The sequence below is a fragment of the Gadus morhua genome, chromosome 6, assembly GCF_902167405.1.
Source record: "Gadus morhua chromosome 6, gadMor3.0, whole genome shotgun sequence".
In the NCBI taxonomy this organism is placed as follows: Eukaryota; Metazoa; Chordata; class Actinopteri; order Gadiformes; family Gadidae; genus Gadus; species Gadus morhua.
In genome coordinates, this window is record NC_044053.1 from 457,090 (window position 1) to 478,868 (window position 21,779).

Genomic DNA, 21,779 nt, shown 5'->3' on the forward strand with positions numbered 1-21,779 from the left:
AAGAAAGAAAGAAAGAAAGAAAGAAAGAAAGAAAGAAAGAAAGAAAGAAAGAAAGAAAGAAAGAAAGAAAGAAAGAAAGAAAGAAAGAAAGAAAGAAAGAAAGAAAGAAAGAACGGGCTAGAAGAGGAAGAGATAGAGAAGTCACTCCCTCACTCTCTGAGTGATTCAGTATGTCTCCCGTCCCGCTCCTTGTTAGAGTAAGAGCTTGCCGCCATCTGGTGGTGGAGAGCTGAACTGCGGCCCATCGATCGCTGGATCCTTTCTATGATTTGGCGGCCGGTGGAGGCGGACTATCGATCTGGAAGGGGGAAGACTCCTTCTGCAGGAGGAACAACAAGAGCAGCATCTACCTCAGACACCGTTTAATACAGCTCGATCCTTAGGTAGACCAAAGGCTTTTAAATAGAAGGGGTAACAGAGAAGTCCTTTATCTGGGTTTTAGATAGAGGGGGATTAGAAGCAGGGGTTTAAAGATAGGATAGTTTAAAATAGAAAGGTTTGAATAAAGAGAGGAAACAGGGTATTATGTTTTTTAGAGTCGTTTAAAAGGGAAGGCGTTTAAACATGAGGTTTAATAGAATTGGTTTACAATTGAAGCGGTTGTGTGGAATGTTTTCAACGGTGACGGTTTTAGAAGCGGCTCCAAGAAAAGGAGATGCCCATTCACCCTGTCACTCTCCTCGCATGATGAACCATTCAGCCTGTCACTCTCCTCGCATGATGAACCATTCAGCCTGTCACTCTCCTATCATGATGAACCATTCACCCTGTCACTCTCCTCACATGAGGAACCATTCAGCCTGTCACTCTCCTCGCATGATGAACCATTCAGCCTGTCACTCTCCTCGCATGATGAACCATTCAGCCTGTCACTCTCCTATCATGACAAACCATTCACCCTGTCACTCTCCTCACATGAGGAACCATTCACCCTGTCACTCTCCTCACATGAGTAACCATTCAGCCTGTCACTCTCCTCACATGATGAACCATTCACCCTGTCACTCTCCACACATGACGAACCATTCAGCCTGTCACTCTCCTCACATGATGAACCATTCAACCTGTCACTCTCCTCACATGACGAACCATTCAGCCTGTCACTCTCCTCACATGACGAACCATTCACCCTGTCACTCTCCTCCCATGAGGAACCATTCAGCCTGTCACTCTCCTCACATGATGAACCATTCAGCCTGTCACTCTCCTCACATGATGAATCATTCAGCCTGTCACTCTCCTCACATGATGAACCATTCAGCCTGTCACTCTCCTCACATGATGAACCATTCAGCCTGTCACTCTCACACACTCACAATGTGTGCGTGTGTGTGTGCGTGTGCTTCCCTGTGTGTGTCTGTTTGTGCGTGCGTCCGTGAGTGTGTGTGCGTCCGTGTGTCCCTGTGTGTGTGCGTCCGTCCGTGCGTCTGTTTTGTGTGTGTGTGCGTCCGTCTATGTGACTGTGTGTGTGCGTGTGTGCGTCCATCTGTGTGTCTGTGTGTGTGCGTCCATCTGTGTGTCTGTGTGTGTGCGTGCGTCCATCCGTCTGTGTGTCTGTGTATGTGCGTGTGTGCGTCCGTCTGTGTGAGTGCGTCCGTCTGTGTGTGTGCGTGCGTCCGTCCGTCTGTATGTCTGTGTGTGTGCGTGTGTGCGTCCGTCTGTGTGTCTGTGTGTGTGCGTGTGTGTGTGTGTGTTGCAGGTGTCTGACCTGGCCCCCGGCGCCTCCTACCAGTTCCGTGTGTTCGGGGCCAACCTGGTGGGGCTGGGGGCCCCTTCGGGCCCCAGCGAGGCCTTCCTGTGTGAGGCCTGGACCGGGGAGCAGCCAGGTGAGGCCCCGGGGGTCCGGGTCTATAGGGGCCCCGCAGAGAGGCCCTCCGTACCGTTCACCAGGAGGGGCTTTTATCTCGACATTCTTTGGACATTTAAGTGCTTAACAAATTGGTCAAGCAGCTAATTAGGAGATCCGATTAAAGCCTCTCTCTGCTCACTTCTCTAACTTCTGTTTTACATTTTATAATTTATGAACTAGCCTGCAGATAGCACCTAGCATGCAGATAGCCCCTAGCACACATATAGCACCTAGCATGCAGATAGCACATAGCATGCAGAGAGCACCTAGCATGCAGATAGCACCTAGCATGCAGATAGCCCCTAGCTTGCAGATAGCACCTAGCATGCAGATAGCCCCTAGCATGCAGAGAGCACCTAGCATGCAGATAGCACCTAGCATGCATGATAGCACCTAGCATGCAGATAGCACCTAGCATGCAGATAGCACCTAGCATGCATGATAGCCCCTAGCATGCAGATAGAAGGCTGCACACGCTGCATGTAGCCGGCAGATCTCATCTAGCACACAGAAAGCATGTAGCAGATCTATATCTCTCTCACTCTCTCACTAAGACCTAAAAATGAACACGTGTGTGTGTGTGTTTGTGTCTGAGTGTGTGTGTGTGTGTGGTGTCTGTGTGTGTCTTTGTGAGTGTTACTGTGTGTGTGTGTGTGTGTGTGCGTGTGTGTGTGTGTGGTGTCTGTGTGTGTGTGTGTGTGTGTGTGTGTGTCTTTGTGTGTGTGTGTGTGTGTGTGTGTGTGGTGTTTGTGTGTGTGTGTGTCTGTGTGTGTGTGTCTGTGTGTGTGTGTGTGTGTCTGTGTGTGTGTGTGTGTGTGTGTGTGGTGTCTGAGTGTGTCTATGTGTGTGTGTGTGTGTGTGTGTGTGTGTCTGTGTGTGTCTGTGTGTGTGTGTGTGTGTGTGTGGTCTGTGTGTGTGTGTGTATGTGTGTGTGTGTCTGTGTGTCTGTGTGTGTCTGTGTCTGTGTCTGTGTGTGCGTGTGTGTGTGTGTGTGTGTGTGTGTGTGTGTGTGTCTGTGTGTGCGTGTGCGTGTGCGTGTGCGTGTGCGTGTGTGTGTGTGTGTGTGTGTGTGTGTGTGTGTGTGTGTAGGCCCTCCCTATGACCTGCAGCCCCTCCAGGTGCGGTCAGACTCGCTGCTCCTCCGCTGGGTCCCGCCCCTCTACCTGGGGGCCAGCCCTCTCATTGGCTACCAGCTCCACGTCAGCCAAGACGACCAATCGGAGAGCTGGACCGTGCTCAATGACCAGCCAATCACAGACACCTTCTACCAGGTGAGACGCTTTCTGTTCCCAACATCTGACCGCCTGGGATAGCCAGTCTGCCATCGCACAACTGGGATGAGGGTCTCACTGGGATTAGGGGTACTGGTCTCATTGGGATGAGTGGTAGTGTCACTGGGATGAGGGTACTGGTCTCACTGGGATGAGTGGTACTGGTCTCACTGGGATGAGTGGTACTGGTCTCACTGGGCTGAGTGGTACTGGTCTCAATGGGCTGAGTGGTACTGGTCTCATTGGGATGAGTGGTAGTGTCACTGGGATGAGCGGTACTGGTCTCACTGTGCTGAGTGGTAGTGTCAGATCATGATTGACCATTCAGGTTAACCATCTCATCCCATCCAGGCTTCAGGACTCAAGACCGGACAGACCTACCGATTCCGTGTGTCGGCTGTCAATCAAGCAGGAGTGGGCGGGGCTTCCCTTCCCACTGAGCCAATTACAGCTCTGACCCCACCAGGTGAGCCGATAGAACGGATCAGGAACACCAATCTCTTTTCTCTTTTCGCAGATTGGCTCCCTACTCCCCCAATCACATCCAACAGTAACTACAATCTAAAATCTAACTGAAATTATTACTTGCTTTGAAATGAATTGCCCATCATTATAGTCCAATAAATGAATAACCCCGCATCTGGCAATGGTTTTGAGCGAATGATTCAACAGTTATGAGTGTGCTCGGCCTTGCTTTAGATCTCTGTTTGAAGGAGTGATTTACGACGTGTTGAAGCAGATTTAGGGTGCACTCACATTAGGCCATCTGGCGGTGGCCGTTGGCCGTCGCAACTGTGGCCTGGCCACGGTAGGCTCTTGTACATACGTCATCACGTCGTAACACGTCATCACCAAGCGTCCGCTGCATGGACAATAATAAAGTCTGCCGCCAGTTAGAGTTTTAACAACAATGGACAACAACACAGAGAACACACCAACAGTTGAACCGCTTGACGCCATGTTTACCGTTTAATGTCCGTGGTCGTCGCATGGACTATGCGTCATCCAGCTCAGGTTGCGTAGCTGTGCGTGTGCGAGTGTCGGCTCATTAGCATCTGTACCGTAGCGGCCCGTACCGTAGCAGCACACCTCTCCCAAGTGGCCAAATTGGCCTGGCCAGACTGGCCACACTCACACTGGCAGATTTGAGCACGGTTAGGTGTGAAAACGGCCACGGCCAGATGGCCTAGTGTGAGTGCACCCTTAAAGTCTGTTCAAGTGTGTGCCATGAACTAAGCCTAATGAATGACCTGGGAGGGTTTCCAACCGAGAGATCTGCTGGTTTCATCTCCCCCTTTAATTTAATGAGGAATCTGTACCTTTAAGAAGGTATATATTATGGGATATAGCCAGGGTTTCAGTAAATGAAGGCCCGGCCCATGGATTTGCTCCTGGAGGGGGTGCACCACCACCAGCGGCGTATCTCAGCTCGTCTTCATCAAACTGTCTGAATACCAGCTGCCCTCCTGCTCATATTCTAGTGGATACTAAACAGTTCATCTGTATTCTCTCACGAGTCTGGAGGACTCTGGGACGAGACGCCCAGTGTCTCTGAATACGTTATCGTCTGTTGGTCTGTCTGTTTAGTTTATTGATGATGTCACAGAGTCCGTCGTTAGCCATGGAACCCCAGTCCTCTCTGGGGTGAACCCCGGACCCCCCAGAGGGAATAGAGTCCCGGGTCTCACGAGGGTCTAACCTGTCGTTAGCCATGGACCCCCAGTCCTCTCTGGGGTGAACCCCGGACCCCCAGAGGGACTAGAGTCCCGGGTCTCACGAGGGTCTAACATGTCGGCGGCATGTGGCCTACGAGGCAGAGAGGGTCGGCCGGTCACCGGAGGGTTGCTGGTTCGATCCCCGGAGTGTGGAGGTGTCCCTGAGCAAGCCCCCCAACACTGACTGCTCCTGACCAGCTGGCTGTCGCCCTGGGGGGCTGACTCCGGGGATGTGTGGATGAATGGGTGAGTGTGAGGCGGTGTTGTACAGCGCTCTGAGCGGCCCCCGGTCAGAGCAGCGCTGTGTCGGTGCAGTCCGTTCACCCTTTAACCCCCGCGCCCCCCAGGCACCCGGGAGGTGGAGGCGGGCGTTGACCATGAGGGGAGGGTCTTCCTGTCCTACGAGGTGCCTGAGGCCACGCCCACTGACTCCACCCACTTCCTGTGGAGCAGGAAGCAGCGTGAGGCCATCGCCGCTGAGAGGGCAACCCTGCAGGACCGAGGAAACCGGTCAGAACCAGATAGGACTAGACCATAGACTGGACCATAGACCATAGACTGGACCATAGACTGGACCATAGACCATAGACTGGACCACAGACCATAGACTGGACCATAGACCATAGACTGGAACATAGACTGGACCATAAACCATAGACTGGACCATAGACCATAGACTGGACCATAGACTGGACCATAAACCATAGACTGGACCATAGACTGGACCATAGACCATAGACTGGACCCTAGACTGGACCATAGACCGGACCATAGACCATAGACTGCCCCCGGTCCAGTGGTAGAACGAGCCCCGGTCCAGTGGTAGAACGAGCCCCGGTCCAGTGGTAGAACGAGCCCCGGTCCAGTGGTAGAACGAGCCCCGGTCCAGTGGTAGAACGAGCCCCGGTCCAGTGGTAGAACGAGCCCCGGTCCAGTGGTAGAACGAGCCCCGGTCCAGTGGTAGAACGAGCCCCGGTCCAGTGGTAGAACGAGCCCCGGCCCAGTGGTAGAACGAGCCCCGGCCCAGTGGTAGAACGAGCCCCGGTCCAGTGGTAGAACGAGCCCCGGTCCAGTGGTAGAACGAGCCCCGGTCCAGTGGTAGAACGAGCCCCGGTCCAGTGGTAGAACGAGCCCCGGTCCAGTGGTAGAACGAGCCCCGGTCCAGTCGTAGAACGAGCCCCGGTCCAGTGGTAGAACGAGCCCCGGTCCAGTGGTAGAACGAGCCCCGGTCCAGTGGTAGAACGAGCCCCGGCCCAGTGGTAGAACGAGCCCCGGCCCAGTGGTAGAACGAGCCCCGGTCCAGTGGTGAACCTCTCTCTCTCTCCAGGTCGGTGCTGACCTTCATGGCAGCGTCTCAGGAAGACCTGGGACTGTACTCTGTGGAGCTCAGCGACCGGCCGGGCCTCTCCTCCAGCTACACGCTGACCGAGGCAGAGCTCCAGAGACTGAGCCAGCTCAGCCTGCAGATCAGGAACCCACGTACGCACCTCCAGAAGAACCAAACAGGCGAACACTCTCTTCTGCTGGGACTCTACCCTGATCTCTACTGTCATCTAATATCATATGAACTACTAGATGATACTCTACTCAACTAAACTGTACTCTAATGTACTCTACTCTAATGTACTCTCTACTCTACACTACTCCACTCTAATCTACTCTACTCAATACTCTACTCTTCATTCTACTCTAGTCTGATGTTTGATGTGTGTCACATTACTCTACTCTACTTGTACGTTGACTCTACTCTGATCTCTACAGTAATCTAATATTTAAAATACTAAATTATACTATACTCTGTAGTCTACTCTATATACCAGCCTACAAACTATATTCTATTCTACTCAATTTAACTCTTATCTCCTCTAGCATCAAGAAACTCTACTCTATTTAACACTATCTAATCTCCTCCAGCATTAATGGCGCGTTTCCATTGCAGGTTGCGGTACGGTTCGGTTCGCAAAGGTGCGGTACGAATTGCGTTTCCACCGCCAAAAGTGGGCGTGACCCGGACTGAGCCATACTTGTTTTTCCCTCGTCTTCAGTACTCCTCCGTTGGGGTACTGAGACGCCTGAAAGGGTGCCGGAAAATTCGAGCTACACACCCCCTCCGTTAATTGTTCGACAGAATCGTCACTTCCGGGCGACGTGGGGATAAAAACAAACAAACAGTAGCCTCGAGGTATTGTTCTTTACAATGAACATGTCGCGTAAAACGCTTGCTTGGGCGAACAAGGAGGTGGAGACGTTCCTCTGCATTCTTTGGGAGGAAGACGTGCAGAGGAGGCTTGATGGAGCAGTGAGGAACGAGGCTACACTGTGTCGCACTGCTATGATGTCACAATGTTTACGTAGCTGCCATGGCGATCGACATCCGGCCTACCATAAAGGGTTCTGTCGGCGGTGGAAACGCCACCTCGGAACTGAGCTGGGCTATACCGCCCCCTCCCTACCGGACTGAGGCGAACCGAACCGTACCGCACTCTGCAGTGGAAACGCGGCATAAGACACTCTGCACTCCACTCTACTCTAACGTATCAGCTCTGCTGACTCATGTCCGCCATGTTTTTCCCATGATGCTCTCTGCCAGGGGTGGGGCTGCGGCTGGGCTGGCAGGTGGAGGTGACGGAGGATGGGGCCGTTCGTCTCTGGCTGCAGACGGAGCCGCTGAGCGCAGAGGCGGAGCTACGCCTCGTCCTCAACGACCGGGAGATTGCCAGCACGCCGGTGAGCCAATCACAGTGCCGCGTTGAGGTCATGTGACGGTGTTCCTCTGAAGTAATGCCGTCTTCAAATCGCTCAGAATTAGCGGCGTTTCTGAGGTTTGGACCTTGAGCTCGGAGGAAAGTGTTTTAAACACTCTGTTGGGTCGGTCATTACATTAAATTAAACTGAAGTGAACTTGCAGCAAGCACTAAGAGGCGAACTTCACACCCATTCTAACATTTGCATTACGATACATTATAGCTTACAATTATAAACATCACCTGATAAAGTCTCGCTCATGTTCAACCATCGCAAGCAATTCTGATTACTGATTCCTCTGATTCAGCAAAGAAGCGCAAAGCGGTCCCTGCGGGCATCCATACTTGTTGCTGTTCCGCTGTCTAGTCTCACGAACGATCAGTTTTACCAGTATTATGTCATAGTCTCCAAACTTCTGAGGGGCGTTTCCTGAACACTCTTATTTCGGAAGAGGAGAAGGTTTACGTAAAGACCCGAAAGAGTTTCGCTCGCTCGTTGGAGGAAAACATGGACGCCACCCGGAAAGCTGTTGTCGCGGTAGCATTGGCAGAGGACCAGGCGCTCCAAAAAAAGTAGGCTAGTATAGGCCATAGGCAGAGATACGGACGCAGTAAGGTATTGCAGCAATACGAGTGATTGAAATTGCCATTTAAACCACCAAAGTGGTCCAAGCACAATGAAAACAGTTCATACTTCAAGTCACAATGGGCGCAGCCATCTTGAATTCTGTCTCGGAATTTTGCTCGGTCACCACTGAGTTCAACCGAGATGGCGAGTTCGCCGTCCGAGGAAGAGGGGTGTTTTCGTGCGTGTCGCTAGGCAACGTCCTCGGACCTCCGAGACGGATGGATAATAAAACGCAGTAAAGAGCTTGAGGAGAAGCGTGTATGATCCGTACTCTTCCTGAAACCGTCATTCAAGAGGGGCGGGACGTTCCTCCAAAACAAAAGCTGGAAGAATGTTAGATAACGCTTTTATTTTAGTGGAGCATGATCAAAATGTAAATAGAGAGAAGAAGGGGAACTTTTATTACATAAAACGTATTACTCTTATTACATATTACTTTTATTACATACACACTAACATGCACACACTGACACGTGACCTCTGCCCCCCCCCCCCCCCAGCGGCGGCGCTGGCGCCTGGACCGGGCGGGGGGGCTGGTGGAGGTGATGCTGGACCCCCTGGGGGCGGAGGACCAGGGCTCCTACACCGCCCAGCTGAGGGACGGGCGGAGCCGGGGCCAGTTCACCCTGCTGCTGGTGGAGCAGCGTGAGGCCCCCCGCTGGCGCACACACACACACACACACGCACACACGCACACGCACACACGCACGCACAGGCACGCACGCACGCACAGGCACGCACGCACGCACAGGCACGCACACGCACACACGCACACGCACGCACGCACGCACAGGCACGCACGCACGCACGCGTGCACACGCGCACACGCACGCACAGGCACGCACGCACGCACGCACACAGGCCCTCACACACACACATTTACGTAAGAGGTCAGTGACAGAGAGGTCGTTCACACACACACACACACACCTTCATTACCTCATAAACACACACACCTTCATTACCTCACACACACACACCTTCATTACCTCACACACACACACACCTTCACCTCATAAACACACACACCTTCATTACCTCACACACACACACACACACCTTCATTATCTCATAAACACACACTTCATCCTCCTGTTCTAACCTTCTCCTCCTGTTCTAACCTTCTCCTCCTGTTCTAACCTTCTCCTCTTGTTCTAACCTTCTCCTCCTGTTCTAACCTTCTCCTCCTGTTCTAACCTTCTCCTCCTGTTCTAACCTTCTCCTCCTGTTCTAACCTTCTCCTCCTGTTCTAACGTTCTCCTGTTTCAACCTTCTCCTCCTGTTTTAACCTTCTCCTCCTGTTCTAACCTTCTCCTCCTGTTCTAACGTTCTCCTGTTTTAACGTTCTCCTCCTGTTCTAACCTTCTCCTCCTGTTCTAACCTTCTCCTCCTGTTCTAACCTTCTCCTCCTGTTCTAACGTTCTCCTGTTTTAACGTTCTCCTCCTGTTCTAACCTTCTCCTCCTGTTCTAACCTTCTCCTCCTGTTCTAACCTTCTCCTCCTGTTCTAACCTTCTCCTCCTGTTCTAACCTTCTCCTCCTGTTCTAACCTTCTCCTCCTGTTCTAACCTTCTCCTCCTGTTCTAACCTTCTCCTCCTGTTCTAACCTTCTCCTCCTGTTCTAACCTTCTCCTCCTGTTCTAACGTTCTCCTGTTTTAACGTTCTCCTCCTGTTCTAACCTTCTCCTCCTGTTCTAACCTTCTCCTCTTGTTCTAACCTTCTCCTCCTGTTTTAACCTTCTCCTCCTGTTCTAACCTTCTCCTCCTGTTTTAACCTTCTCCTCCTGTTCTAACCTTCTCCTCCTGTTCTAACCTTCTCCTCCTGTTCTAACGTTCTCCTGTTTCAACCTTCTCCTCCTGTTCTAACCTTCTCCTCCTGTTCTAACGTTCTCCTGTTTTAACGTTCTCCTCCTGTTCTAACCTTCTCCTCCTGTTCTAACCTTCTCCTCCTGTTCTAACCTTCTCCTCCTGTTCTAACGTTCTCCTGTTTTAACGTTCTCCTCCTGTTCTAACCTTCTCCTCCTGTTCTAACCTTCTCCTCCTTCAGGGTTCCACCAGGTTCTGGCTGAGTCTCAGGCCAACCGGCGGAACGTCCAGAAGAAGAAGGGTGAGAACCGTTCTGCTGCTCTGTTCTGTTGGTTCAGATCAGTCTGAAGACCAACATCTGTCCCATGTTCAGGAGAACCCCAACATCTGTCCAATGTTCAGGAGAACCCCAACATCTGTCTCATGTTCAGGAGAACCCCAACATCTGTCCAATGTTCAGGAGAACCCCAACATCTGTCCAATGTTCAGGAGAACCCCAACATCTGTCCAATGTTCAGGAGAACCCCAACATCTGTCCAATGTTCAGGAGAACCCCAACATCTGTCCAATGTTCAGGAGAACCCCAACATCTGTCCAATGTTCAGGAGAACCCCAACATCTGTCCAATGTTCAGGAGAACCCCAACATCTGTCCAATGTTCAGGAGAACCCCAACATCTGTCTCATGTTCAGGAGAACCCCAACATCTGTCTCACGTTCAGGAGAACCCCAACATCTGTCCAATGTTCAGGAGAACCCCAACATCTGTCTCATGTTCAGGAGAACCCCAACATCTGTCCAATGTTCAGGAGAACCCCAACATCTGTCCCATGTTCAGGAGAACCCCAACATCTGTCTCACGTTCAGGAGAACCCCAACATCTGTCTCATGTTCAGGAGAACCCCAACATCTGTCTCAGGACGAACTAAAGAAACAGAAGACAGAAAACGAATAAGGAATACCTCGATGCATTGCTGACAGTATCAGGATGCAATAGTCCACCTCCTCCACGTACTCCATGAACAGTTTTAGACAAATCAAATACACCCTCAAATAACTTCCTCGTGGCGGACCTGGGGTCAGATCCACTGTGCTCAGTTAGAGGTGGACATGGGGAGGGAACACAGTGGATCTGACCCCGGGTCAGTGACGGGGTCAGGTCCACTGTGCTCAGGTGGTGGACACTGGGACAGAATCCCTGTCACTAGATTCACTGTCCTGCCCTGATGAAGAGAACAGCCCATAATAATATACGGAAAGGAAGCACAGCTGTCATGTGAGCTTGGGGTCAGAGAGAGAGGTCAGTGACAGAGAGGTCGTTCACCCAGGAGCTGCTCTGGCTCACCGCTCAAAGTCTGGTGTTCACCGGGACCCTCTGAACAGCTGTCGCTCTGTCGTATACGTTCCTAAACACCGAGCATCTATCACCGCTCTGATTACACCCTGGATCTACTCTAGATCTAACCCTGAATCTACTCTAGATCTAACCCTGAATCTACTCTAGATCTAACCCTGGATCTACTCTAGATCTAACCCTGAATCTACTCTAGATCTAACCCTGAATCTACTCTAGATCTAACCCTGAATCTACTCTAGATCTAACCCTGAATCTACTCTAGATCAAACCCTGATTCTACTCTAGATCTAACCCTGAATCTACTCTAGATCTAACCCTGAATCTACTTTAGATCTAACCCTGATTCTACTCTAGATCTAACCCTGAATCTACTCTATATCTAACCCTGAATCTACTCTAGATCTAACCCTGAATCTACTTTAGATCTAACCCTGATTCTACTCTAGATCTAACCCTGATTCTACTCTAGATCTAACCCTGAATCTACTCTAGATCTAACCCTGAATCTACTCTAGATCTAACCCTGAATCTACTCTAGATCTAACCCTGAATCTACTCTATCTAACCCTGAATCTACTCTAGATCTCACCCTGAATCTACTCTAGATCTCACCCTGAATCTGCCCTGTATCTGCTACTCTAGACTCCGAATGGAGTGTTTCCTCATATGATGAAGGTTATCATATGATCGTTCAGTATCCTGATCTGTTGCTACAGAGAATAGCTGAGTTCTGATCAGGTGATATCTGACCACCAGTGGCGATCCTAGGTCCACTTCCGCCCCGGGCAGCGATTGTTGACGGGGGGGGTTTGTGTCGTGAACCAACGGACTTCGGTGGAGGTTTCTCTCCGTCTATACGAACAAGTGTGCGCCTGCAGCCAGAGGGGGCGCCAAAATACCTATTCCCCACGCAACATTGTGTCGTACTTCATTGATAACCGCTGCGCAACGCATTTTTTTTTTATACTGCTCGTGGCGCCCCCCATGTGATTTGCCGCCCCCCGCAAATATGCCGCCCCGGGCATCTGCCCGGGTCGCCCGTGCCTAAAACCGCCACTGCTGACCACTGATTGGCTGTTGTGTTTATGTGTCCAGGTCCGTACTTCCTGGAGGGTGTTTCCTGGGAGGTGACGGAGGAGTGTGGACTGGTGATCAGGTGTAAGGTAGTTCTACGTCACCTGGTGACATCATCACCCCCCTCCTCATCATCATCACCCTCAGCATCATCACGAACCGAAAACAATAACTAGGAACGCATTATCCAATACACAAACAAGCATTTGATGTGAGGTGGTGTATGGGTGTGTGTGTGTGTGTGTCTGTGTGTGTGTGTGTGTGTGTGTGTGTGTGTGTGTGTGTTTGCGTGGGGTGCATGCATGCGTGTCTGTGTGTGTTTGCGTGCGTCGTGTGTCTGTGTGTGTTTGCGTGCGTGGGTCTGTGTGTGTGTGTCTGTGTGTGTTTGCGTGCGTGCGTCTGTGTGTGTGTGTCTGTGTGTGTTTGCATGTGCGTGTGTGTCTGTGTGTGTTTGCGTGTGCGTATGTGCGTGTGTGTCTGTGTGTGTTTGCGTGCATGTGCGTCATGTGTCTGTGTGTTTGCGTGCGTGTGCGTCGTATGTCTGTGTGTGTTTGCGTGCGTGTGCATTGTGTGTCTGTGTGTGTTTGCGTGCGTGTGCGTCTGTGCGTCGTGTGTATGTGTGGTTGCGTTTGTGTGAGTCTGAGCGTGTGTGTCTGTGCGTGTGTGCGTGTGCGTCTGGGCGTGTGTCTCTGTGTGTCTGTGTGTGTCTGTGTGTGCGTGTGTGTCTCTGTGTGTGTGTGTGCGTCTATGCGTGTGCGTGTGTGTCTCTGTGTGCGTGTGCGCGTGCGTGTGTGCGTGCGCGTGTGCGTGCGCAGGTGACCAACCTCAACAAGGACAGCTCTCTGCGCTGGTCGAAGGACGGGGGGCCGCAGACCCCCATGGCCTTTGACCCCTCCTCCGGGGTCGGCACACTCTCCATCCCTCAGGTAACCACGGTTACCAACCCCTCAGACACCTGCAGGGTTATTATGGGGTGGCAGAGCCACGGAGCCGGGTTAAGAACTGAGGTGAATATGAAGTATAAAGTATGCAGAGAGATCTGAGGGAGAGAGAGAGATTAACATTAGTTCAGTATTTATTCTATATGTATGTAGTTATATATACTGTACAGTATAACAGTGTATTTATAGACATACAGTCTAGTATAATGTACGGTATAACAGTGCATTTATAGACATACAGTCCAGTTATATACACAGTACAGTATAATAGTGCATTTATAGACATACAGTCCAGTTATATACACAGTACAGTACAACAGTACAGTACAACAGTACAGTACAACAGTATAGTACAGTACAACAGTACAGTACAACAGTACAGTACAGTACCGTGTGATGTGTCAGGTGACCGCGGGGTCGGCGGGGTCGTACCGGGCCCAGGTGGCTGATGGGAGGGGAGAGGACACCAGCACCTTGGATCTCCTGGACCAGGGTGAGAGCCTCTTCATCCTTCTCCTCCTCCTCCTCCTCCTCTTGGCCATACGCGTAGCGTCTCTCCTCATTAAGACTCTGTCTGTCTGTTTCCTGTTCCTGTTACCGACCGTGACCGACCGATCTGCTCTGTGTTCACAGAGTTTGAAAAGTTTCTGCAGCAGCTCAGCAAACACTGCGGTATGTTCATCATTAATACAGCCCTCTGATGGAGCTCCGTGTCAGGGACAGGCCCTCTGACGGAGCTCCGTGTCAGGGACCAGGCCCTCTGACGGAGCTCCGTGTCAGGGACCAGGCCCTCTGACGGAGCTCCGTGTCAGGGACCAGGCCCTCTGACGGAGCTCCGTGTCAGGGACCAGGCCCTCTGATGGAGCTCGATGTCAGGGACCAGGCCCTCTGATGGAGCTCCGTGGCAGGGACCAGGCCCTCTGAAGGAGGTCTATGTTGAGCCTCCATGTTGTATTTTGTCCTGCTTTCCTTTCTTCCTTCCTGCCTGTCATCTTGTCGCCTGTCTGTCTGTATACCTGCCTTCCTGTCTGCCCACTTGTCTGTCTCTCCTTCCTCTCTCTCTCGTCTCTCTCCTAAACCTCATGTCTCTTTCCCCTCTCTCTCTCTCCTCTCTCTCTTGTCTTTCTCTAAACGTGGTGTCTCTCGCCCCTCTCTAAACGTGGTGTCTCTCGCCCCTCTCTCTCTCCCCTCTCTTTAAACGTGGTGTCTCTCGCCCCTCTCTCTCTCCCCTCTCTCTAAACGTGGTGTCTCTCGCCCCTCTCTCTATCGTCTCTCTCTAAACGTGGTGTCTCTCGCCCCTCTCTCTCTCCCCTCTCTCTAGACGTGGTGTCTCTCGCCCCTCTCTCTCTCCCCTCTCTCTAAACGTGGTGTCTCTCGCCCCTCTCTCTCTCGTCTCTCTCTAAACGTGGTGTCTCTCGCCCCTCTCTCTCTCGTCTCTCTCTAAACGTGGTGTCTCTCGCCCCTCTCTCTCTCGCCCCTCTCTAAACGTGGTGTCTCTCGCCCCTCTCTCTCTCGCCCCTCTGTCTCTCGCCCCTCTCTAAACGTGGTGTCTCTCGCCCCTCTCTCTATCGTCTCTCTCTAAACGTGGTGTCTCTCGCCCCTCTCTCTCTCCCCTCTCTCTAGACGTGGTGTCTCTCGCCCCTCTCTCTCTCCCCTCTCTCTAGACGTGGTGTCTCTCGCCTCTCTCTCTCTCCCCTCTCTCTAAACGTGGTGTCTCTCGCCCCTCTCTCTCTCGTCTCTCTCTAAACGTGGTGTCTCTCGCCCCTCTCTCTCTCTCGTCTCTCTCTAAACGTGCTGTCTCTCGCCCCTCTCTCTCTCGCCCCTCTCTAAACGTGGTGTCTCTCGCCCCTCTCTCTCTCGCCCCTCTGTCTCTCGCCCCTCTCTAAATGTGGTGTCTCTCGCCCCTCTCTCTCTCACCCCTCTCTAAACGTGGTGTCTCTCGCCCCTCTCTCTCTCGTCTTTCTCTAAACGTGGTGTCTCTCGCCCCTCTCTCTCTCGTCTTTCTCTAAACGTGGTGTCTCTCGCCCCTCTCTCTCTCGTCTTTCTCTAAACGTGGTGTTTCTCGCCCCTCTCTCTCTCGTCTTTCTCTAAACGTGGTGTCTCTCGCCCCTCTCTCTCTCGTCTTTCTCTAAACGTGGTGTTTCTCGCCCTAGCCCTGTCAGCAGGTCCGTTGGGGGTACAGGGTACGGCTGAGGGTCTGAGACTCTACTGCTCCCTGAAGGTCTACCAGACCCACCTGAAGACCACCTGGAGCTTCAGGTGAGACACCTGGCCCCGCCCCCCCGGTCACATGGCTCCCCTACACCGTGCTTCACCATGGGATGATGTCATCGTCTATAATGGCCTTGATCATTATTTCCCTCGTGATGTAATCAACAGGCAACCTGACGGTTTGGTGCTGACTGGTTTGGTGCTGACTGGTTTGGTGCTGACTGGTTTGCTGGTGACTGGTTTGCTGCTGACTGGTTTAGTGCTGACTGGTTTGCTGGTGACTGTTTTGGTGCTGGCTGGTTTGGTGCTGACTGGTTTGCTAGTGTTCTAGCACCCCCTGCTGGGCCTTTGCAGAATTGATAACGGACATTTTAATACCAGGAAGAAATGCAGCACATACTGAGTTCAATAACAAAGACCAACACCAGTCTACACAAAGAGCTCAGCAAATACAGGCTGATGAACAACGGCTGAATCCAGCTCAGACCAGTCCGATCCAACACCTCAGTGAGGTTCAACCCTCCTATAGGCTCAGACCAGACTCAGGAGGTCTGAGTCTGGTCTGTGACTGGTCTGAGCCTGGTCTGAGTCTGTGGCCGCCTCTGTGTCCAGGGGGAGGGGGCTGGATCAGGACCCCCGGGCGCAGCCCGGGTCCAGCAGGGACGCGGTCTGGGTGGACCTCCGTGACCCGGCAGACAGCGACCAGGGGCGGTTCTCCCTGGAGCTGTTTGACGGCCTGGACCGCCACGCCCGCCACCTGGACCTGACCGGACCAGGTGGGTGGGGGTCCAGCTGTAGAGCAGCCTCTCTCTGGGACCAGGTGGGTGGGGGTCCCCTGTAGAGCAGCCTCTCTCTGGGACCAGGTGGGTGGGGGTCCCCTGTAGAGCAGCCTCTCTCTGGGACCAGGTGGGTGGGGGTCCAGCTGTAGAGCAGCCTCTCTCTGGGACCAGGTGGGTGGGGGTCCCCTGTAGAGCAGCCTCTCTCTGGGACCAGGTGGGTGGGGGTCCCCTGTAGAGCAGCCTCTCTCTGGGACCAGGTGGGTGGGGGTCCCCTGTAGAGCAGCCTCTCTCTGGGACCAGGTGGGTGGGGGTCCAGCTGTAGAGCAGCCTCTCTCTGGGACCAGGTGGGTGGGGGTCCCCTGTAGAGCAGCCTCTCTCTGGGACCAGGTGGGTGGGGGTCCCCTGTAGAGCAGCCTCTCTCTGGGACCAGGTGGGTGGGGGTCCCCTGTAGAGCAGCCTCTCTCTGGGACCAGGTGGGTGGGGGTCCAGCTGTAGAGCAGCCTCTCTCTGGGACCAGGTGGGTGGGGGTCCCCTGTAGAGCAGCCTCTCTCTGGGACCAGGTGGGGGGGTCCCCTCTAGACTCTCTCTGGGACCAGGTGGGTGGGGTTCCCCTGTAGAGCAGCCTCTCTCTGGGACCAGGTGGGTGGGGGTCCCCTCTAGACTCTCTCTGGGACCAGGTGGGTGGGGGTCCCCTGTAGAGCAGCCTCTCTCTGGGACCAGGTGGGTGGGGGTCCAGCTGTAGAGCAGCCTCTCTCTGGGACCAGGTGGGTGGGGGTCCCCTGTAGAGCAGCCTCTCTCTGGGACCAGGTGGGTGGGGGTCCCCTGTAGAGCAGCCTCTCTCTGGGACCAGGTGGGTGGGGTTCCCCTGTAGAGCAGCCTCTCTCTGGGACCAGGTGGGTGAGGGTCCCCTGTAGAGCAGCCTCTCTCTGGGACCAGGTGGGTGGGGGTCCCCTGTAGAGCAGCCTCTCTCTGGGACCAGGTGGGGGGGTCCCCTCTAGACTCTCTCTGGGACCAGGTGGGTGGGGTCCCCTGTAGAGCAGCCTCTCTCTGGGACCAGGTGGGTGGGGGTCCCCTGTAGAGCAGCCTCTCTCTGGGACCAGGTGGGTGGGGTCCCCTGTAGAGCAGCCTCTCCCTGGGACCAGGTGGGTGGGGGTCCCCTGTAGAGCAGCCTCTCTCTGGGACCAGGTGGGTGGGGGTCCCAGACACTGTAGCTGCTAGTCCACTCAGATGAGAGCTAGGGTTAGGGCCCACTAGTTGGGCAGCAGTTGTTTCTTACGTTCCACATGAATCTAGACTCACCTGTCTCTATTCAAACGGTTTAAACTTTACTGCCATGACGACCGATAACGTTGACATCCTGTTGTCTGAAACGGTCACCAGAGTTTGCTGAGGCCTTGGAGGAGCACCAGAGGATGAAGTGAGTAGAGGACTGTCTAGCCCCTCACATAGAGGACTGTCTAACCCCTCACATAGAGGACTGTCTAACCCCTCACAGAGAGGACTGTCTAACCCCTCACATAGAGGACTGTCTAACCCCTCACATGGAGGACTGTCTAACCCCTCACATGGAGGACTGTCTAACCCCTCACATGGAGGACTGTCTAACCCCTCACATGGAGGACTGTCTAACCCCTCACATGGAGGACTGTCTAACCCCTCACATGGAGGACTGTCTAACCCCTCACAGAGAGGACTGTCTAACCCCTCACATAGAGGACTGTCTAACCCCTCACATGGAGGACTGTCTAACCCCTCACATGGAGGACTGTCTAACCCCTCACATGGAGGACTGTCTAACCCCTCACATGGAGGACTGTCTAACCCCTCACATGGAGGACTGTCTAACCCCTCACATGGAGGACTGTCTAACCCCTCACATGGAGGACTGTCTAACCCCTCACATGGAGGACTGTCTAACCCCTCACATGGAGGACTGTCTAACCCCTCACATGGAGGACTGTCTTACCCCTCACATGGAGGACTGTCTAACCCCTCACATAGAGGACTGTCTAACCCCAGACATGGAGGACTGTCTAACCCCTCACATAGAGGATTGTCTAACCCCTCACATGGAGGACTGTCTAACCCCTCACATGGAGGACTGTCTAACCCCTCACATGGAGGACTGTCTAACCCCTCACATGGAGGACTGTCTAACCCCTCACATAGAGGACTGTCTAACCCCTCACATAGAGGACTGTCTAACCCCTCACATGGAGGACTGTCTAACCCCTCACAGAGAGTACTGTCTTACCCCTCACATAGAGGACTGTCTAACCCCTCACAGAGAGGACTGTCTAACCCCTCACATAGAGGACTGTCTAACCCCTCACATAGAGGACTGTCTAACCCCTCACAGAGAGGACTGTCTAACCCCTCACATAGAGAACTGTCTAACCCTAGATTACTAACCCCTAACTAACAAGCTGTTCTCTATGAACAACCTGATGATAGATTAACAGAAGTTAAAAATGAATAAATCCATTTAAGGTGTTACTCATCAAAATTGGATCAATAAGTACTAGTTGTGCTGGTTGTAACGGCTGCTGCTGATGTTCTGGTTGTTCTGCCTCTTCTTTGCTGACTGCAACCAATGGTAGTCTGTTGAATGTATGAAGGAGCCCTTCAGTGCTGGCTGTAATGCTGAGGGCTTCCCCTCCAAACAGCCTGATATCGACCCCCGGAGGTCCAGTATGAAGTGCTTTGAGGAGATGGTAACTGTGTCTGTGTTCCTCCTCCAGGCGAGCAGCGGTGGCAGAGAGAAGTGAGTAGCCCTCTGCCCTCAGCTTAGCCCTTAGCGGATCAGTTCATTAACTAGCACCCTTAGCCCTTAGTGGACAATAGCCCTTAGCCCTTAGTGAATAACAGCCCTTAGCCCTTAGTGGAAAATAGCCCTTAGCCCTTAGTGAATAACAGCCCTTAGCCCTTAGTGGATCATTTCACTTACTAGACCTCTTAGCCCTTAGTTGATCACAACACTAAGTGGATAACAGCCCTTAGCCCTTAGTGGATCAGTCCACTCACTAGCCCCCTAGCCCTTAGTGGATCAGTCCACTCACTAGAACCCTTAGCCCTTAATGGATCAGTCCACTCACTAGAACCCTTAGCCCTTAATGGATCAGTCCACTCACTAGAACCCTTAGCCCTTAATGGATCAATCCACTCACTGGAACCCTTAGCCCGTGGTGGATCAGTCCACTCACTAGAACCCTTAGCCCGTAGTGGATCAGTCCACTCACTAGAACCCCTAGCCCTTAATGGATCAGTCCACTCACTAGAACCCTTAGCCCGTAGTGGTTCAGTCCACTCACTAGAACCCCTAGCCCTTAATGGATCAGTCCACTCACTGGAACCCTTAGCCCTTAGTGGATCAGTCCACTCACTAGAACCCCTAGCCCTTAATGGATCAGTCCACTCACTAGAACCCGGTTGTGTGTTCCTCAGAGCGGGCCAAGGTCACCAAGGGCCTGCCGGACACCGTGGCCATCATGGAGGGAAAGGTAAGGGGAGAAGCCTCACTCACACAGGTGCAGTGCGCTCTTAAAGGGCCAGGTAGGGGAGGAGCCTCACTCACACAGGTGCACTGCGCTCTTAAAGGGCCAGGTAGGGGAGGAGCCTAACTCACACAGGTGCAGTGCGCTCTTAAAGGGCCAGGTAGGGGAGGAGCCTAACTCACACAGGTGCAGTGCGCTCTTAAAGGGCCAGGTAGGGGAGGAGCCTCACTCACACAGGTGCACTGCGCTGTTAAAGGGCCAGGTAGGGGAGGAGCCTAACTCACATAGATGCACTGCGCTCTTAAAGGGCCAGGTAGGGGAGGAGCCTCACTCACACAGGGGCAGTGCCCTCTTAAAGGGCAGGTAGGGGAGGAGCCTCGCTCTACACAGGTGCAGTGCGCTCTTAAAGGGCCAGGTAGGGGAGGAGCCTCACTCACACAGGTGCAGTGTGCTCTTAAAGGGCCAGGTATGGGAGGAGCCTCGCTCACACAGGTGCAGTGCGCTCTTAAAGGGCCAGGTAGGGGAGGAGCCTAACTCACACAGGTGCACTGCGCTCTTAAAGGGCCAGGTAGGGGAGGAGCCTAACTCACACAGGTGCAGTGCGCTCTTAAAGGGCCAGGTAGGGGAGGAGCCTCACTCACACAGGTGCACTGCGCTCTTAAAGGGCCAGGTAGGGGAGGATCCTAACTCACACAGATGCACTGCGCTCTTAAAGGGCCAGGTAGGGGAGGAGCCTCACTCACACAGGGGCAGTGCGCTCTTAAAGGGCCAGGTAGGGGAGGAGCCTAACTCACACAGGTGCAGTGCGCTCTTAAAGGGCCAGGTATGGGAGGAGCCTCGCTCACACAGGTGCAGTGCGCTCTTAAAGGGCCAGGTAGGGGAGGAGCCTAACTCACACAGGTGCACTGCGCCCTTAAAGGGCCAGGTAGGGGAGGAGCCTAACTCACACAGGGGCAGTGCGCTCTTAAAGGGCCAGGCGCTACAGCCTTTCCTAAGGCAGTGATGATGTGTGTGATGGAGATCAGTGACGACGAGGGCGCCCTCAGTGACCCCCGTCCCATTGCCCCCCAGTCCCTGTGTCTGACCTGCCTGGTGGAGGGGGACCCCCCCCCCGAGGCCACCTGGCTGAGGAATGGCGTCCCCCTCCCGGAGAGCCCCCCCTACAGCACGGCCCAGCAGGGGGCCGGCCGCGCCCTCACCATCACCATGGTGACCGCCGAGGACTCCGGCACCTACACCGTCTGCGTGCTGAACCTGCACGGCGGCGAGACCGCCCAGGTGACGGTCAGCGTGTACGGGGTGGGCGAGACCCCCCCCGCCAACGCCCTCAGGGTGGAGTGAGACCCTCTAGAACCCCCACCCTCTGAGGGTCCACAGGGCCTGGAGGGGGCGGGGGCTGGAGGGGGCGGGGCCTGGAGGGGCAAAGTGAAGAGAAGAGTTTGTGGTTTTAAATTGTGACGTAGTTTAACATGTTATGATCTAAAGTATGGTTTGAGGTTTTATTGTGAAGTAGTTTAACATGTTATGATATAAAGTATAATTTGTGGTTTTTAATTGTGACATAATTTAACATGTTATGACATAAAGTATGGTTTGAGGATTTAAATTGTGACGTAGTTTAAGATGTTATGATATAAAGTATGGTTTGAGGATTTAAATTGTGACGTAGTATAAAATGTTATGAATAATGTATGGTTTGTGGTTTTAAATTGTGACGTAGTTTAACATGTTATGATATCAAGTTTGAGGTTTTAAACAGTGACGTAGTTGAACATGTTATGATATAGAGTATGATTTGTGGTTTTAATTAGCAGCAGCTTTACGTGCAGACTTGCAGACATAACCCCTTCATCCAGTGCATTGCAGTTTAACTTGGCCTCTCCTGGCAGTATAAACACTCCACCAAGGTCCC

General features: G+C 53.1%; 1 protein-coding gene across 1 annotated transcript in view; it reads left to right on the top strand.

The window, feature by feature from the left end:
• Positions 1–21,635, top strand: part of myom3 (myomesin 3) — a 32,498-nt gene extending 10,863 nt beyond the window's left edge. The window contains exons 9-26 of the mRNA XM_030359154.1: positions 1,700–1,826; positions 2,939–3,120; positions 3,472–3,586; positions 5,183–5,345; positions 6,163–6,314; positions 7,426–7,562; positions 8,708–8,852; positions 10,254–10,313; positions 12,464–12,531; positions 13,258–13,368; positions 13,789–13,876; positions 14,017–14,055; positions 15,537–15,642; positions 16,207–16,370; positions 17,754–17,790; positions 19,115–19,137; positions 19,818–19,873; positions 20,939–21,635. Of these exons, the coding sequence (XP_030215014.1) occupies positions 1,700–1,826; positions 2,939–3,120; positions 3,472–3,586; positions 5,183–5,345; positions 6,163–6,314; positions 7,426–7,562; positions 8,708–8,852; positions 10,254–10,313; positions 12,464–12,531; positions 13,258–13,368; positions 13,789–13,876; positions 14,017–14,055; positions 15,537–15,642; positions 16,207–16,370; positions 17,754–17,790; positions 19,115–19,137; positions 19,818–19,873; positions 20,939–21,208 (2,043 nt within the window). The 3' untranslated portion in view covers positions 21,209–21,635. The remainder of the gene's footprint in view (positions 1–1,699; positions 1,827–2,938; positions 3,121–3,471; positions 3,587–5,182; positions 5,346–6,162; positions 6,315–7,425; positions 7,563–8,707; positions 8,853–10,253; positions 10,314–12,463; positions 12,532–13,257; positions 13,369–13,788; positions 13,877–14,016; positions 14,056–15,536; positions 15,643–16,206; positions 16,371–17,753; positions 17,791–19,114; positions 19,138–19,817; positions 19,874–20,938) is intronic.
• The last annotated feature ends 144 nt before the right edge of the window (positions 21,636–21,779 follow it).